The sequence below is a fragment of the Lagopus leucura genome, unplaced genomic scaffold (assembly GCF_019238085.1).
Source record: "Lagopus leucura isolate 7727_CA_CO unplaced genomic scaffold, USGS_WTPT01 Super-Scaffold_100157, whole genome shotgun sequence".
Classification (NCBI taxonomy): Eukaryota; Metazoa; Chordata; class Aves; order Galliformes; family Phasianidae; genus Lagopus; species Lagopus leucura.
The window spans coordinates 13,943,668-13,961,581 of NW_024962334.1; the positions used below are offsets into that span (position 1 = coordinate 13,943,668).

General features: G+C 38.2%; 2 protein-coding genes across 7 annotated transcripts in view; one reads left to right on the forward strand and one right to left on the reverse strand.

Moving 5' to 3' along the window:
• Positions 1–12,707, forward strand: part of TOP2B (DNA topoisomerase II beta) — a 56,304-nt gene extending 43,597 nt beyond the window's left edge. Inside the window, exons 23-36 of one of the 3 annotated variants that reach the window (XM_042889137.1) lie at positions 388–588; positions 1,069–1,264; positions 1,450–1,541; positions 2,211–2,366; positions 2,532–2,615; positions 3,596–3,793; positions 4,137–4,281; positions 5,529–5,687; positions 6,206–6,413; positions 6,901–6,980; positions 7,283–7,393; positions 10,991–11,107; positions 11,905–12,002; positions 12,218–12,707. In XM_042889137.1, the coding sequence (XP_042745071.1) occupies positions 388–588; positions 1,069–1,264; positions 1,450–1,541; positions 2,211–2,366; positions 2,532–2,615; positions 3,596–3,793; positions 4,137–4,281; positions 5,529–5,687; positions 6,206–6,413; positions 6,901–6,980; positions 7,283–7,393; positions 10,991–11,107; positions 11,905–12,002; positions 12,218–12,379 (2,007 nt within the window). In that variant the 3' untranslated portion in view covers positions 12,380–12,707. Of the gene's footprint in view, positions 1–387; positions 589–1,068; positions 1,265–1,449; positions 1,542–2,210; positions 2,367–2,531; positions 2,616–3,595; positions 3,794–4,136; positions 4,282–5,528; positions 5,688–6,205; positions 6,414–6,897; positions 6,981–7,282; positions 7,394–10,990; positions 11,108–11,904; positions 12,003–12,217 lie in introns of all 3 variants that reach the window. The other 2 variants (XM_042889136.1, XM_042889138.1) reach the window with 2 other exon arrangements.
• A 49-nt stretch (positions 12,708–12,756) lies between these two features.
• RARB (retinoic acid receptor beta) overlaps positions 12,757–17,914 on the reverse strand; it is a 188,812-nt gene continuing 183,654 nt past the window's right edge. For all 4 annotated transcript variants that reach the window (XM_042889139.1, XM_042889140.1, XM_042889142.1 and 1 more), the window contains exons 7-8: positions 17,248–17,406; positions 12,757–14,192 (exon numbers count right to left, since the gene is read on the reverse strand). In XM_042889139.1, the coding sequence (XP_042745073.1) occupies positions 13,996–14,192; positions 17,248–17,406 (356 nt within the window). In that variant the 3' untranslated portion in view covers positions 12,757–13,995. The remainder of the gene's footprint in view (positions 14,193–17,247; positions 17,407–17,914) is intronic.

Below are 17,914 nucleotides of genomic sequence, written 5' to 3' on the forward strand. Positions count from 1 at the left end.
TAGTCCACTTCTGATCATTTTATGTACATGGAAGGAAACATCATTTCATTCTTTTTGTTTTTTTCTGTCCCTTTGTAGGAGGGGGTTTTACTTGTGCCATCTACTGTCCATACTAGAAAGAATAACTGCTTCTTTTGCTGAGTTAATACATAATCACCCCATTTTTATTTTTTAAGTAGACCTTTCTGGCCTTTTAGAATGGCTTTATGTTTTTTTCTAATCCCAGCTTTCATTTTGCAGGTAATACTGGTTTTGTAAATTATCATTGGTTTCAGCTGTGGTACACAAGTTGAAATCTTAGCTTCATTGTTAGCTTGGTTTAAAGAATTAGGAATTTTAAGAAGTTTGAATAAGTGTTTCTGTTTTTTGCTATCTTTTTCTTAATAGGTGTACAAAGAACAGGTTCTAGAACCCATGTTGAATGGAACAGAAAAAACTCCAGCATTAATCTCTGACTACAAGGAATACCACACAGATACAACTGTGAAATTTGTTGTGAAGATGACAGAAGAAAAGCTTGCACAGGCAGAAGCTGCTGGATTGCACAAAGTCTTTAAGCTTCAAACAAGTCTTACTTGTAATTCTATGGTAACTTTTTTATGTTTGGCTATCAGAATACTTACAGTTCCTTTTGTAAACTTGGTTTTGTAGTGATTTTGGCATGACTGAACAAATCTCTCTTCATATTTGCTGCTGACAAAAAGTAACTTTGAACTGTTTGAATTCATTCATCTTGGAGATAATGCAAGTCTTGATTTTCTGATCATGTTGGGTTACTTGAGTTTTGAAACATCACTGGAACTGTCTAGAACTCTAGTCCCTTTATGGCAGGTACTACTTTCAAACATTATCACAAAGCAAAAATACACGCATGCATGTGTTGAAAATGGTCTTGCTCAATCTATTGTATAGATTATTTTTGAAAAGATTATTTTTGAACTCTCAGTCTTCAGAATACTATTTGTCATGTAGTGTGTGTGTGAGAGCAATAGAAATAAACTCATACACAAAGATCAAAAATCTTGAGTTATGAAATCTCTTTCAAGCCATATATTATGTATTTTACAGGTGCTATTTGATCATATGGGATGTTTAAAGAAGTATGAAACTGTGCAAGACATTTTGAAGGAGTTCTTTGATTTGCGATTACATTATTATAGTTTACGTAAGGAATGGCTTGTGGGAATGTTGGGTGCTGAATCTACAAAGCTAAACAACCAAGCTCGCTTCATTCTGGAGAAGATACAAGGAAAAATTACCATAGGTGAGTAAGTACTATGTAAAATAGAACTGGGAGGAAATCTGGAAGTGATTTAAGTATAAATATATATATATATAAATTATATATATATAAACTTATATATATAAATAAATATAAAATGTATTTCCATGTAAGACATTGACTTTCATGATGCTGATTTTTTCATTTTTCTTTTTTTTGTATTGTAGAGAATAGATCAAAAAGAGATTTGATTCAAATGTTGGTTCAGAGGGGCTATGAATCCGATCCAGTTAAAGCTTGGAAAGAAGCACAGGAAAAGGTGATGATCAGAAATCTCTGGATATGTTTGATCCTATTGTTATAAATGATATTCAGTGATATTCATTTATCCAGATGTTTGTTTTGCACTAGTCTAATTAATTTATGACACAGCACTTTAAAAGATTATTCATTACTACTTTTTATTGGCTTTCGTTCTTACAAATACAAACTTATGTACAATTATTGTTGCATAATGGTGGTATTCCACACAGATAATTCTAAGAAGACAGCTAGATAATACAAAGGTTTAGAATGAGAACTTCGTACGTTCAGGGTTTTTATAGCAGTTTGTATGCTGCTATACAAAACTGTGCTAGTTTCTACAGAAACAGATGTACCTGCATGTCCAGAGGGGAAAAATCTCCATCCTGTGTGAGATGGCTAGGAAGGTACCAGTTTCTGTAGGCAGCAGGATACAAGGCAAATTGCTAACGTTAGGTTCAGCTTTGTATTCTTAAATCAATGATTAAACAGTCCAACCATAGAAAGTGACAGGAAGATGGCTTTTTGGAAAAGACAAGACAAATTTTGATGTTACTGAATCCATGTGGAAACACCTTACTCATTAAGGAAATACCTTAATCCACAAGGTATTTTGAGGAATTGCTGCTGTTCATTTATAGAGCTAAGATTACTTATATGTCTAATTCTGAATATTTTACTTCAGGCAGCAGAAGAGGAGGACCCACAAAACCCAAATGATGATGCTTCCTCTGCTTCTGGGTCAACTTCTGGCCCTGATTTTAACTATATCTTAAACATGTCTCTGTGGTCACTTACAAAAGAGAAAGTGGAAGAGCTAATTAAGCACAGAGATTCAAAGGTTGGTACACTGTGAGAGGCTTATTCTGAAATGACTTAGTAATTACTGATGTGCCCAATTATGAATGTTCAGTTTAGGTAGTATTTACTAGGTTACTTCTATCTGATGATTCAGCCAACTCATAACTTAGAAACTTATATTTTATATGCTTCTTTCACATTTTAGGAGAGAGAACTAAATGACCTTAAAAGGAAATCTGCTTCAGATCTCTGGAAAGAAGACTTAGCAGCTTTTGTTGAAGAGCTTGAAGTATGTTTTATGAATCTTTCTAAAAATATATATTAAAAATAAGCCAAAAAAAAAAAAAAAAAAAAAAAAAGGAAAAAAAATGATTGAAACCAGATGGATCTCTAAATATAGGGACAAGTGGGAAATCTGTTTTGGGTGGTTGAGTTCTTATTTGTGGTCCTCAGGGATTGTTTCTTGCATCTGTACAGTACAATGATTTTTCCAAGTTAGTGAAAGAAAAATTACCAGGAACATTACATTGTTTTCAGATGACAAAAAAAAGCCTGGAAGTAGTAACTAGTAATTCTATGTGATCTCACCTGTTGTGAAGCAGTAAGTACTATCAAATGGAAAGCCAGAAATCTAGGAACAAAGCATACAGACCAGAAGTGCTAGGCAAAGGGCTTTTACCTTGCCTCATTAGGACCTCTGGAAAAAGGCAAAGGCGTGTTGGTGGGTAACTTGCTGAGCCTCAACTTTCAGTGTTCTGTGAAAATGGCTGACGTAATCTTTTGAAGTAATGCAGGATAATACAAATAAGATGTTTATTTCTGTGTGCATTCATGGTGCAGCTGCAATTGGAAGTACTCTGTGTTGAAGCCTCAACTTCTGTAATAAAAAACTGATGGAAGGACTGGAAAATGTGCCTTATAAAACTTACTCTGAAAGCTAGCTGCTTGCTTTAAACACTGATGGACTGAAAAGTCACAGTACTACCTGGAGATATACATGAGGAACAGAAACTTGATGAAAGAAATACATTCCAAAGTGTAGAAAAGTTTGTATTTAGTTAGGCTTGAAAAAAAGTATAGTTTTTAACTATAGGAGAACTTACCAAATTAAGTGATTGATTTTCCATTAGTAAAATGTGTGCTGTAATTCAGATGACAATTAAGGGCAGTCTTCTGCACCATGTTAATAAATATTGAAAAAGCACCACGTTCCACTTTGCCCTTACTGAAGATGAAACTGTTTCCCTCCCACCCCTGGTTGTTTGTTAGAAAGTGGAAGCACAGGAAAGAGAAGATGTCCTGGCTGGTATGGTTGGCAAACCAATAAAAGGTAAAGTCGGTAAACCCAAGATGAAGAAACTTCAGTTGGAAGAGACCATGCCATCACCATTTGGTAGAAGAATAGTTCCACAGATTACATCTGCCATGAAAGCTGATGCCAGTAGGAAATTGCTGAAAAGGAAAAAGGTAAACCAGCTGTTGCTGCAGTTAGATTGTTTAACTGCTTTATTTTTCTCTGCTGATAATACAAATCCGAACCACTAGACCCCATTTGTACTGTATGTATGATGTTTTGCTAACTTAATGTGTAAAGAAATTAATGCTGGATTTATTTTTTGTTTGAATGCCTATTATGACTACTATTGCTGGGAATTTTTTTTTTGTTTTTCTATTTTTTTCCTTCCGATACCATTAAAATTGTCAATACAGTAGTCTACTTTCATTTATTCTCTTTTAAAAGTTGTATTGCAGTTTTTTGTTGAAATATAAAGGTATAAGTTTATTTTGACTAACTTGTTAATATTTTTAGGGTGATGCTGATTCTGTAGCAATAAAAATGGAATTTGATGAAGAATTTGGTGGCGTGCAAACTGAGGGTGGTGGGGATGACTCGGTGAATACAGCAGCCTCGGCAACTAAGATCCCTAAACTGAAGAGAGAGAAGAAGGAGCCTGGTGAGATATCCTGACACAGTCATCACTAAGCTTAAATGAGTACTAATTTTGCATTAAGTGTATTTTAGCACATGATGAAAAGGGAAATATACCACAATAATAAGTATTTCATCTGATTTTCTTCCTTAAAGAGATGCGTGGAAATACTTTGAAACACTTTAGTATTACTTACAGCATACATGGAAATTAAAAGCAAGGTAGTCAGTGCTCAGGTTAAACATGTAGGAACTTCTGTTATGGTTCTCTAGCTATAGTAACTCACTGAAGTTTCTTTTAAGTATTCTGCTTCTCTTGAAGTGGGGGATCTTCTGTTTTCTACTTATGGTTTTGATCTAAATCACTGAATATGTGAATAAAAAAAAAAAAAAGCAGATTATTTTTTCATAATTAGATTGTGTACAAATGAAAATATGTAACATGTATGTTCTCTGCCACTAAGGGCCAAGCCCTGATCTTCTGGCTCAGTGTACAGTATAGCTTGCAGAACTTGATTAAACAAACTTATTTTCTGACTGGCATATTCAGTCATGGTGACTTTTAAAAAAGTTGCACACTATGGTGTGGCAAACTAATCAATGTCTATATTAACTCTCTTTTTTCTCTATTAATAGGAATTTATTATTACTGTTTCAGAAATATTGTGATTATTGGGACAGAGGTGTGACAGGCAGCAATTAAACAGAAAGCTAAAGGAATAGAGAGAATATTTGAGTATGAATAGGTAACCCCCATGAATAGATAAGCACCCTGAGTGCAGTTATGACTGAATCCACCCTCATCAGTGTTGAGCCAGAGTCAATTAGTCCAGCTTTACCTGAGCTTGCCCTGCAATTGTATTGTGCCACCTCCAGATGAGTATCCTCTGCTTCCCATGTTAATTGGATTTTTCCAATAATCGTACCTGACCCAATTCTCTGAATAATGGAAAAACTGTTCTTTTCCTGAAAATCTCTAGTAGCCTTTTAAAAATGGGAATTTGAGTGCTCAGGAACTAAAACTTCAAATTAGAGACTATTATGCTTTTCTGTCTTAGAGCAAATTTGTTTGGCAGCAGGAGGTTATGAAATTTTCTTCGCGTTCTTAAATTTTCCTTTAGGAAGTAAAACAAAACTTAAAATGTTTAAAGAAAATTTTGAAGATGAATTATGCTAAGTATATGCAACATAAACAATTAGAAAATTCAGAAGTAGTGTTTTTTTGTTATTTTTTTCTTCCCTGACTGTTAAAGATGCTTTAACTTGTTACAGGTACTAGAGTAAGAAGAGCACCATCGTCTACAAAATCCAGTGCAAAAAAAGTGAAGAAACGAAACCCGTGGTCAGATGATGAGTCCAAGTCTGAAAGTGATTTAGAAGAGAGTGAGCCTGTGATTATTCCAAGAGACTCTCTGCTTAGGAGAGCTGCAGGTACTCCAGTTTTTGTGAAATGTGCACTGTGGCAGAAAGTTTAAACCTTACATGTTAACCTATGTTTTCTTTTGACCACAGCCTTCCTTAAGGACATCATCTTCTGCAGATAACTTGCACTGCATTCTCTTCACTGTGATGTTTGTGAAAAAACCCTTAATGGCAAGACCAAGAGTACTGGGAAAGATTTTGTAACTTGATCCAAAAATCTTTCACCTCATCCAAAATACTAGAATAGAAATTACTCAAAAAAGCTGTGAATTACACAAGATATTGAAAAGGAATACCATTACAAAGAAATAACTTCAATGCAATTATATTGTCCAACATGGCCCAAAAATCTAACTGGCTGCAAAAAAATAACTGAAAAAATGTCTAATAGGCAAAAGTATCAGAGACCTTTTTTTCCTCAAGTCTTTTGTAATCCGAGGCAGGGATTGCTGAGTGACTTCTCCTTTAATTTATTTATGTGGTAGCGTAACTATATTGAAATGTGTAAATATGTATTTTTCTTCTAGCTGAGAGGCCTAAGTATACATTTGACTTCTCAGAAGAAGAAGATGATGCTGATGATGACGACGATGCCAACAATAATAATGATTTAGATGAGCTTAAAGTAAAAGCCTCTCCAGTTATAAATGACAGAGAGGATGAGTTCGTTCCCTCAGACAGTTTAGAAAAAGATGAATATGACTTCTCTCCAGTCAAATCAAAGCCATCTCCAGAGTAAGTACTGTAACTCAGCAGTATATTTTTTAATAATTGTTTTGGATACAGAAGTCTCTAAACAAAACTGATGCAATATTGATTAATTATTAATCTACACATAAGATGCAAAACAAAACGTATACATTTCTGAGGAGGAATGGAAGTGTGTATTATCTCATCGTTGCAATTGACTTGGAAAGACATGGCTTACCAAATTGTGTCAGTAATGTCATCCCTTAATTGTTTAAATTTAGTAAAATTTTTTGTTTTCCTTCTTGAACCAACTTGGTATACAGAACTATAGATAAAACTGTAATGCTGTTAATTTAAATTGTTACAATGCATGACAAGATAGAGATTTTATTAAGGATTTGCCTGCTGAAATGCTAGATACGTGCTACATTGCAAAAACAATAGTTTAATCTCTTATGGATGCTATAATGTCTGCCTATTTCAATATGTAGTTAATGCAATTTATGCAATTTCTTCTTGTGTCTGGAAGTAGAAAAATGTCTCAAGAGAAGAAAAATCAAGACTTTGGGAACATTTTCTCATTCCCGTCTTACTCTCAGAAGACAGACGATGGTGAGCTTATTTTCACTGATCTATTTACTGTTATGGAATATGTGTGGGGTTTCATGTCATAAGTAGAAACTTAATGCAGTAATTTTAAGAGTAGTGGTATTGAGATTTATGCAGGGGAAAAGGAATCAGAGGTTCTGATCCTGAGAGGAGCACAGCTTGTACTGTAGGTACACGGTACGCCCATAGCCTGGCTGTAGTATCAGAAGAGTGGATCTGTGGGATTGATCTTGAATGTAACCAATAAGGATGATTTAAAATATGCAGTGAACAAATCTTATTCTGAACATACTCTGTGGTTATAGATACAACAAAATTGGACAGTGATGAGGAGGATTCTACTCCTGTTTTCTCATCACCTTTCGCCCCAAAACAAACAGAGAAAATTCTAAGTAAAACAGTAGCTGCTAAAAAAGGTAAGTGTAGGATTACCCTGTAAATCAAACCTTTTTTGAAGTTCTTCACTTCCATCTTTGCATCATCTCTTCACCATCATCATCTTAAAAGTGGAACTAGCATTCATTTATTTCAAATTCAGTGGCACTGCAGGAGGGGGTGTGAATTTCTCCCAGCTCCTTAATGATATTAAATTCTTTCTGTCTACAATAATGTCAATACTTGCTATGTATGGAGCTCTGCCTTTTAGTTAAACTAATGAAAGGCTTTAACTCTCAGGGAATAAATGAGCCATGATGTCCTTCAGGTTGAAGATAGTCTTCTATAATGCATCTAACTTATTAATGTTAGAAGGAAGGGCAGCAGTGCAAAGGAGGAATCCCCAGGAAGTACTTAAGTCCTAAGCAGCCCATGTAGCTGCCATAGTGGTACTTAGTTGTAGTTTTTGATACAGAGAACGGAAGGCTACCCTTACACTTCAGAGGAAGAAGTTTCTTCATTTCTTAGTCAGGCTTTTAGAACTGGCAATTTGCATGTTCTTAAACCGTGGAATTCAGGACAGTTCCAAGAGCAAGTTCATTACTTGTATAGGTTTCATTAGTTGTGCATGGATATTTGTTGGAATAAGTTGTTCAAGCACTGTGTTCCTTGGAGAATATTGGCATATATACTGTTATCTTTCTACTTCTAAAGGAGAGCTCTGAGCCTGTTTCTGAATACATTTTAAGGATTATATCAAATGCTTGCCATAATTAATGCCGAACCTAAGTTGAAAAATTGTTGTCTTCTTAGCAGATAATAGACTGCAGGTTTTTTCTGCTTTCAAATCTTTGCCTTGCTTCTATTACTTCTTTCAGATGACTTCATTTTTTTCTTTCTTCTTAATAGTGTCTCATCCAAAAGCAATTTTTTTGACTGTAATATGGTGGTCAGCTTACAGCTGAACTTAGTACATTAATATCACAAAAAGATGCCTCCAGAAAATCTGCAAGAAAGCAGCCAGTTACTATAATTAATTTACTTTATTAAAAATGAGGAAAAAATTATCTTGTTTTATGGGTTAGGTGCCATTGATTTGCAGCATCCATTCACCCTCCCCTCTTTGCTTCCATAGTTCTAATCTGTCTCACTGACATTGTGCTACTCTAATTGAATCAGTGAACGTCTGACTGATTCTCAAACACTTGAAGACTTTTTAATCATCAATAGTAAAGTTCTATAATACAGTGAATGAAGATTATTTTTAAGTCCTTTATGATGAACTTCTGTTTTAAATACAAGACCTGTGTATGTAGTAGCATGGATGCAACTTAGCATTCAACCTCTCTCTCCCTTTCTCTTTTGTGAAGGTGTAGATGCAATTAGTTGTCACTAACATAGCTTTGAAACTTTAAAACACATTTGTGATGTTTCTGAGTGCTGATTAACCTTTACTCTTAGAAAATAGGTATCAACAGGCTTTTGTTCAGGGAAGAAGAGTTATACTTTTGTCTCAGTAGTAGTCTTAGAGACGCAATTTCCTTTTTAGTGCACGAAAATTCACAGCATTCAGCAGTTTTCATCTTTTCTCCTTTGCCCAAACTATACATGATCACAGTTTATTTGACAGTGCAGTGCTAAATCAACACGCTTAGTTATTGGTCAGCTGGTATTCTTCTAGTCATGTCCTTAGTGCTGTGTCCATCTTCTGATATCCACTCACTCTTGGTGAGTGCCTCACAGGGGAATGTCTGTTGTGTAGCTGAAGCAATTTATTACAAACAGTTGTGTGGGGTTTTTTTTGTGACTTCAGAGCCTGAATTTTGGAGGACAGGAAGCTGATACTGAAGAACTACTTTTTCTGTCTTGTTATCTGTATGGCCACATTCCTTTCTTAGTCCAGGGAAAATAAAGGAATAGTTAGGAGATCAGCTTCTTCTCAGACCTCGATCAATTTGAGATGAAATTTCCTGATCTCTGGCATTGACTGACTCTGGTTTGCTTTATGCTAATATACTTCTTTTGTCTTCTAATCGAGATACCTATAGAGACCTATTTTAAGTTGTTTTCATATATGGCTCCTTAGTTCCAACTTAAGCATCAGTTCTTCACCCTCAAAGTCTATCTAAAAGGCTGCCGGAGCCTCTCCTTGATGCCAGAGAAAGCTTTGTTTCTAATATTACCAGGACGTGATACTGGGACTACTCAGTAGGTATCACAATCACACAAAGCAGTGCAGTGATTCTCCAGCAGGTAGCAGTTAAAGGCAGTATAGCCAGAAAGGTTCTGGAGACACTCATCTGTTGTCTGAAGACATTCCCTTAGCAGTATCACAGATGAAAGCTTGAGTACTCACCAGTGTCCACGTTCCTGCTATCTGGAGCTTTTTACATGTCGTATCTTTGAGGTGTTTAGGACTGACAGATAACATGTAGGTCAGGAGTGTAGCAGAGGGTTTTATAAAAGGCTGGTTTGTCTTCCAACATGTGGAGTGCATTACTTCTTGTCCTCCTTGGTGTGAGTGTATGAGGGCTGCTCCAAAAGTAATGCCTCCTGTTTTATTACTTTGGCCCACGATATCGGAGGCGGATGGTGGTGGTATGGCAGCTGAGGATGAACCTTCCCAGCAATATTCCATTGCATTTAATTGTGATGCAACAGATGGCAGCAGAGGGGCAGTCTGACAAAATGGTGTCTGACGTGGAAGTGCAGGTGAAGCAAAGAAGTGGAAATGAATTCCTCTCAGAAACATTGCACCCACTGACATTAATTGACACTTGCTGAATGTTTATAGAGACCAAACAGTGAGCACAGTGAGACAGTGGGGGTGCATTCCAGCAGTGCTGACAGTGACAGTGGGTCACGTCCACTGGTGCAGATTTTTACCAGCACAGCATGCAGGCTCTTGTTCGTCACCAATAAAAATGCATAGATAATGGTGGTGACTACAGTGAAAACATTACTGAATGGTGTTATTGAGCTGTTCATATTCGTTGTAATTTCCATGGAGATAAATAGGAGGCTTTGCTTTTGGAGCAATATGAGTTCTGTCTTTTAAAGATGGCCAAGTTGTGTAGCAGTAGTAGAAATTCAGTAAGGATTCCACAGATACGTCTCCTTCCTGTCCTTTCTTCTTTTTCTGAGGTTCTTTTTCATTGGGTAAACAGAAAACAACACAGATGCATTGTACCTCAGAGTCCTGCAGTAATCATGGGGAGGGTTGTTCTGCAGTTGTGACAAAGACTGTACCACTGTGAAGGCAGAAATGGCACAAGTAGCGAGCTGTTCTGTAATGTAACGTATCTGAGCATGTTTTAAATATCCAACTTGGAGAATTTCTGTTGCTGCTTTAGATAACAGTAACCTGTTTTGTGCTCAAGAAGATAAAAAGCGTTTAATTAAAAACACTGGAACATACTGAATGAACTGGTAGAATTTAATTAAAAGGTTTTCTTGACAAAAGAAACACCTCCTTTTTATTCCTCACAGTTCTAACCTAAAAGCTGAAGCATGTTTTCCTCAAGTGGAGGAGGCTCATCTCATTTTAACATCTGCCATTTATGCTGTAGTCTAGTAAAATTTAATATTTCTAAGCAATATGTGAATTTAACATATCCAGTATCTCTAACTTCTAACAGCAAAAGTAGACGTACCACCTAAACCGAAGAGGGCTCCCAAGGCCAAGAAGATGGAAACTGTAAATTCTGACTCGGATTCAGAATTTGGCATTCCAAAGAAGACTGCAGCACCCAAAGGTAGTGGTGACAATTAGCATCACACCGTGTCTGGGCTCTCTGTAACACGGGTTCACAATTATATTTGGAGGGAAAGAAGAACCACACTGATTCATGAGTGAATGAATCACCAGCAAATTTCTCAGCCCTATGTGTTTTTCTATGGCAGCAATAGTTCATTGGCGTTTCTTGACTATCACTGCTGTGAACTTCTTAAGTGACCTTAGCTGCTGGGAATGCATTTAATGCCTCCAACCCCTTTTAATTGCTCATCCATTCTGTTGGATACTGGTTATTTTCATTCTGTGAGCTCACGTTTATACACATCAGTAAGGTTCTGATCGTTGGTAGTTCTATTAAGTCAGGTTTTCTGGTGCTTGAAACCAATTCATTGGTATCCCAGTTCTCCTAAGAATCCTAGGAAGAAAATGACAGAAGCATTGCAGTGATTTCACTGCGACACTGCAAAGGGAAAAGATGTGCCAGTGCTGATAGCTGCTGTAAACAGTAAATTCCTCAGCTGTGTTATCAGCACAAAAAGTTGCCGAGGACTTGGAGTACTTCGTAAGTCTGGAAGAAGTTAGGTTAGCGAATTTTGGCCGTCTTGAACTGACAGTATGAATTGCTAGCACAAACGGTAACTCCAGAGGAAGAATAAGAGAGAGATATAAAACTGAGAAAACCAACTATGTTATGTTGTATGTTCTGGCTGTAGACTGAATTTGAACTTTACACGCAGACATGATAAAATGTAGTAATGTTTTTTTTCCAGTTTGCTGAACTGTGATGTTTTATTGAAATTATATTCTCTCACCTAGGAAAAGGGAGAGGGGCAAAGAAAAGGAAAGCATCAAGCTCAGAAAATGAAGGTGAATACAACCCTGGGAAGAAGACACCTAAATCAACACCATGCAAGGTCAGTTCTCCCAGTGGTCCTTTCCACTTGTAAACGATAACCTAACAGATTCCTTTCAATCCAAGATGCACATTCTTATGGGAGGGTGCTGAGGTACCAACTGGGGTGGAGATGTGGTTATGTATCAGTTGTTAGAGAAGAGTTGCTTCAGGTCTGAATGTCAAGATGCAAAATGCACAGAGCTTCACAAAGGATTTGTCTTTTCTTTTCCAAAGAAATCCAAGAAGGCCACTTTTGACCAGGATTCGGATGTGGAAATCTTCCAGTCAGGCTTTGCCTCCGAAACTGCCCCAAAGCCCCGGACAGGCCGGGCTAGGAAAGAAGTGAAATATTTTGCAGAGTCTGATGAAGATGATGATTTTGATATGTTTAATTAAGTGCCCAAAGAGCACACAACTGTTTTCCAGCGACTATCTTGTGTTGTCCTTTTGGTCCCTTCTGTCGCAAACTTTTGTACATTTGACTTATTTTATGTGATAAATGTAATTGATGGTTTTTATTCTTGTGTGTAGGCATTTTAACATTTTGTTCTTACACCTACAGTTTTATGCTCTTTTTTACTCATTGAAATGTCATGTATTTGTCTGACTGGCTTGTAGAGATGTTCTAGACAGCGGTGCTAAAGCACATTTTAATTGTCATGGTTGCAAACAGCAAACCTGCTTTTTGAAATGAAGTTTAAACATTAAAAAATGGAAAACTCTCTGTCTTGTGTGTGTAACATGGGGCTGGAGGGACCACTTCCACATAGGTGTTTTTTTAAAATAAATATATTTTATTCTTTGCCAGGAGACTCCATGGAAAAAGGTAAACAGTATATGAACATAGAAAGCATTGTTAAACAATCTCAATGTACAAACAGAGCCAGTGAAAGTACATCACAGACTTGCTAGAATATATAAAAAAAAATCCACTAGTGCTTTAAATGAAACCTAAGAAACTGACACTTTAAATCTGTTAACCATTCTACCACAGTTTTCACTCTGCTTCATGGTGATTTAACAAGGCCAAGAAGGCAGATTCTCTCCTTGTGTTTCTGGAGGTCCTGTCTGTACTTCCCTAGCACCTGGAAGGCCGCATAGTTCAGCTCATTCCTGGCGGTCGACTCTGAAGGAAATACCCTGGACTCACCCATTTGAAAGCTGTAAATGAGTCTGCTGGTTATCATCCCATGAAGTTTCCCTAATGGCTTGTGAATAAGTAAACAAAAACACGGTAACACTGAGAAGTGTTTCTGCCTTGGAGGCTATCATTACTGTAGAAATGTAGTAGTTACCGGTGTAGCTAGGTCACCAGCCAGCTAATAAACCACCTTTTAAATTTTAAAGTGACGTTAACAGTGGAACAGATGACATCTGAATAACTGATCTGGCAGTTAATGCTGACACCGATGTCTTTTCTGCGAGTGCAGGGATTTTGTATACTTTTTACAAGGAAGGAGATGCAAACTGAGGGCATCAAAGAGTAGCTTTCGTATTAACTAATCAGACAGTCCTTGAAATTTCCTTTTCTGGATGTGTACAGTAGTCCATTGCAGCTGGTTGGTGTCTTGATCGTTTTAGGTATGAGAGACAAAAGGAAAGCACCAAACATCCAGTACAGAAAGTACAGCCATACATCTGTATGTACAAAGTCATCAGAAATGCAACCAGAATTTAAAGTTTGAGATCTGTCTTGTCACCATGCAGTCTTGAATGTTCAGAAGAGAAAACAGAAGCTTAACTTTTTTTTTTTTTTTTTTTTTTTTTTTTGCATGAAATGGCTGATTTAGAGTTTCAAAAGTTTGCATTTTCTATTTTAAGAGTTTAAACAGCAAGGAGTATATATCGATACATATGAAAATTTCTTGGTCCTTGTTGAGTTTTTATCTATATATATATACATATATAGATATATATTAAGTCCAGAAAGTAAGCAGCAGTAAAAATGTTTTTCTTGCTTTTCATCCCTGTACATAAGGTGTTAGGAATGTCTGAAGTAGCTGGAAAATGTCTTATTGCACCATAGGGGATTGGCTGACACTGCTGTTATCCACTGAGCTAGGTGAGATACTCGGGCTGTGTTCTGCAGTATTTCCATTTGAGGTTGGTGTCAGTGGTTCGTGTCCTTCAGAGTTCTCCAACATTTCTTGAATAAGAGGCGGCATGGATCCAGGAATTTCCATTTTCAATGTAATGACGCGTTCCGCACCTTCAGGAGGAAAACAGAAAGAAATCCTTTCCATTAGGACAAGATGTGCAATTCCTTTTTCCGTAGCACCATCAGCACTAATTTCAGGGTACGTTATTTTAACGGCTTTGATGTCTCCCTCTATAGTTCTGCATACAAAATTATGTACTATGTAATTCATTGCAGCAAAATGGAGCGAGATGAGCTCTCCTTAACAAATTGATTTAAAATGGTGATGACAGCAGCCAACAGTACAGTACAGTAAATTAGATGAACCACATCTTTACACAGAAGGAACCAAAACGGTACTAAACGATGTTGAGAAATTAAAGGCAACTGCTACCATTTGGAAGGCTTTATAAATTGGAATGCACTTCACAGTTTCTAAGCTGGATGGGATCTGCAAAGCCTGAAGGAGGACAAAATGCTGGGGGCTCTGTGCTAAACAGGTGTGGTGCAATGTCAGAAGTAAATATTGCCTCACAGCAAACTGTGAAGTAAGAATCAGAATCTAACAAACCCTTGTTTTATAAAACAAACTCAGCCAAAGGGATACTTTGGTGAAGCTGCTTTCTGTGGGTTGCAGGTGCTTTGGGCTAATGACTCACAAAAGTACACAGCAGCTCTGCTTACATCTGATGTAACTGAAGCTAACCAACTGCTCAGTGCGTCCCAAGTGCAACAACTACAGGCGTTTTCACATAGAGATGGCTTTGCAGGCTGCTGTGTGCAGGATTAAGCAAAACGACAAAATTAATCTGGACTACCCAGACTACAAGCCAATAAGTAATACTAGTTAGGGAGAGAAAGAGCCACAGAATACAGCTTGCAGCTCCTAACATGGCCTTAGGGATAACGTCAAGTATTTCTTAACTCTAAACTGGAGAGAGATGGATGTGAGGCCTGAGCCATTAGGCGGATAAAGAAACAGTTGGATGGTCACAGCCAGAGTTGTTGTCAAAGGTGCCATGTCCAGGTGGAGTCCAGTCATAAGTGGCGTCCCCCAGGGGTCAGTCTTGGCACCAGTGCCCTTCAATGTCTTCATCAATGACATGAACAGTAGGATTGAAAATACTCTCAGCAAGTTTGCAGATGACACCAAGCTACTGACATAACAGAAGGGATGTCATCCAGGGGGACCTGGACAGGCTCAAAAAGTAGGCACATCTGTACCTAATGAGATTAAACAAGGCCAAGATGTTGCACTTGGGTTGGGAAAATCCCAGATATGAGAACACACTGGGAGAACTCCTGGAGAGCAGCCCTACAGAGAAGGACTTGGGCCAGTGGGCAAAAAAGCTTGGCATGAGCCAGCTGTAAGCGCTCACAGCCCAGAAGGCCAACAGTATTCTGGGCTGCATCAAAAGACAAGCAGCCAGCAGGGTGAGGGAGGTGATTGTCCCTCTCTGCTCTGCCCTCGTAAGGCCCCATCTGGAGCACTCTCTCCAAGCCTGAGGTCCCCAAGCATACGAAGGATGCAGAGCTGTTGGAGCAGGTCTAGAGGAGAGCTGCAAGGATGATCAGAGGGCAGGAGCACCTCTCCAATGAAGAAAGGTTAATGGGTCTGAGCTTTATTAGCTCAGAGAAGAGAAGGCTCTGGAGAGACCTCAGTACAACTTTTCAGTACAGAAACAGATCACGTAAAAAGTTCTGAAACTGTACTAATAGGGACAGGATAAGGGGGAATACTTTTAAAATACAAGAGGGGAGATTTAGGTTAGATGTTAGGAAAACATTTCTTTTTACTCAGAAAGCGGTGAGGCCCTGGCACAGCCACCCAGAGAGGCTGAGGATGCCCCACCCCTGGAGGCATTCAAGGTCAGACTGGATGGGGCCCTGGGCAGTCTGATGTGGTGGGTGGCAGCCCTGCCCACAGCAGGGGAGTTGGAATGAGATGATCTTCAAGATCCCTTCCAACTCAAGCCATTCTATGACTCTAGGGAAAGTGGCGAGGACCATAAAGAGACAGAAATACTCTGGTGTAAAGCTGTTATACAATGAAAAGCGTACCAATGACAGCATTGTAGCAAAGCCCTAGGCTACAGCAGGTAGAGAATATGCTTAAATGCAGCAGCTGTGGACACAGAAATGAAGAAAAGAATCTGCTCACCCTTGGAAGGCCTCAGGTACACAGGGATCTCCAGCAAGATACCCTTACCTCTACTGCCAACCCTTAAATGAGGTCTGGGAAGGGGTGGGTCCTGGCTCTACCCCTTACTTCTCTCAGGTGCATGCAGTACACCTGTGCTCCCCTGGATTGGCCCTGCCTTCCTACCAGGTGCTCAATTACTGGTTCAAGCCGTGACTCAATACTTCCACTACATCTGGAATTAAATGTCAAACAGTGAGGATATAAAGATTCTGTTCCACAGTGAAGAATGGATGTCCTTTACACAGTTTGTTTCTGTTGGGAAGAAGATTTTGTCTATCAAACAGAACAACTTATACACAATTTATAGCCATAAACCTCAGAGTTCAAATACATGGTACAATGTGCAGACTCCTGATCATCAACTTACAATTAGTCTAGTGGAGTATGAATCCGCTTCTTAAAAGCGAAAGAAGGCAAGAAAAGTCAACAACATTAAAGAAAAAACAGTCTGATTATTGGGGAAAGATTCCAGAGAATGGAACCTGTTGACATTCTTTGCTTTTCCATGCTGCTACAATGCCAGTGCTGCACAGAGCACTCAGTCACTGCATAACTCCAGATAAGAAGGGAGAGTTTATATTCATGCCTGAGCTGAGAAGTTTCAGAAACCATTACAAAGGCAATGAATAACTTTCCAGGTGAATGCTGATGGAGCAGATTCATAACTAACTTAAACTGTCAGGAACAAAGGAGCAAGCACTACAACTGGAAAGCAATTAATGACTTCATAGAGAGTGGTATGGAAAATGTGGCATTGTGTACGTTGGAAGTAGAACCATTTCCAACAGGCAGTTACATGAACAAGATGAAAAGAAAGGTCAGCAGGACCTCTCAGTTGTGTTAAAAACACCCACAGGACCAACCACCCAGGTCCTCAGGCCAACGTCCTCCGAGAACACACTGAGAACACACCGAGAACTGTACCTTTTGCACTGATGCTACGAAGATCTGTGATTTTCATTAAGATCTTTGGAAACATGTGAGGCTTGTTGGGTCGTCTCTTTCGGATATAAATTTTCAGTGCTTCAAGCAATGGTTCCTGAAGCTTATCCACTTTCATTGGTTCTTCAAGGTCCTGGCGATCTGCAGGAAGCATCATGTCACTCTATGATCTTAAACGTTTTTATTTTCTTCATCACAGAAAGAAATCATAGAAGCTTTTCCATGTTTTTGATTAAACCTCCATGAGTTTCATCACTTTCTCCATTTATATGGAGAAATACACTCTGTAGCATTTATTCCATTAGGAAGATGACAAACCATAGCTTTCCAAAACTTAGCTTCATTTTTCATTCATTACTGAACAGGTTTGTCATTTCAGTGCTTTGGAACTACGTCAAGCTCCCTATCTAAGGGGGAAATACCTTCCTGCAAACAGTATTTAAGAATTAATTTCGTATTCATCCAGGTTTACAAACTGATTACAGCCAATTTGGCCTTTGCATCGACACTAAACCAAAGTGAGTTACCATCATATATCAGCAGATGGCAGTGCTAGCTTAAGTGACAACAAACGCCAGCCATAAAAGGCAATGCACCAGTGATACATTAGAGGTGTCTCAGAACCCATCATTGCCTCTGATGGGTTATG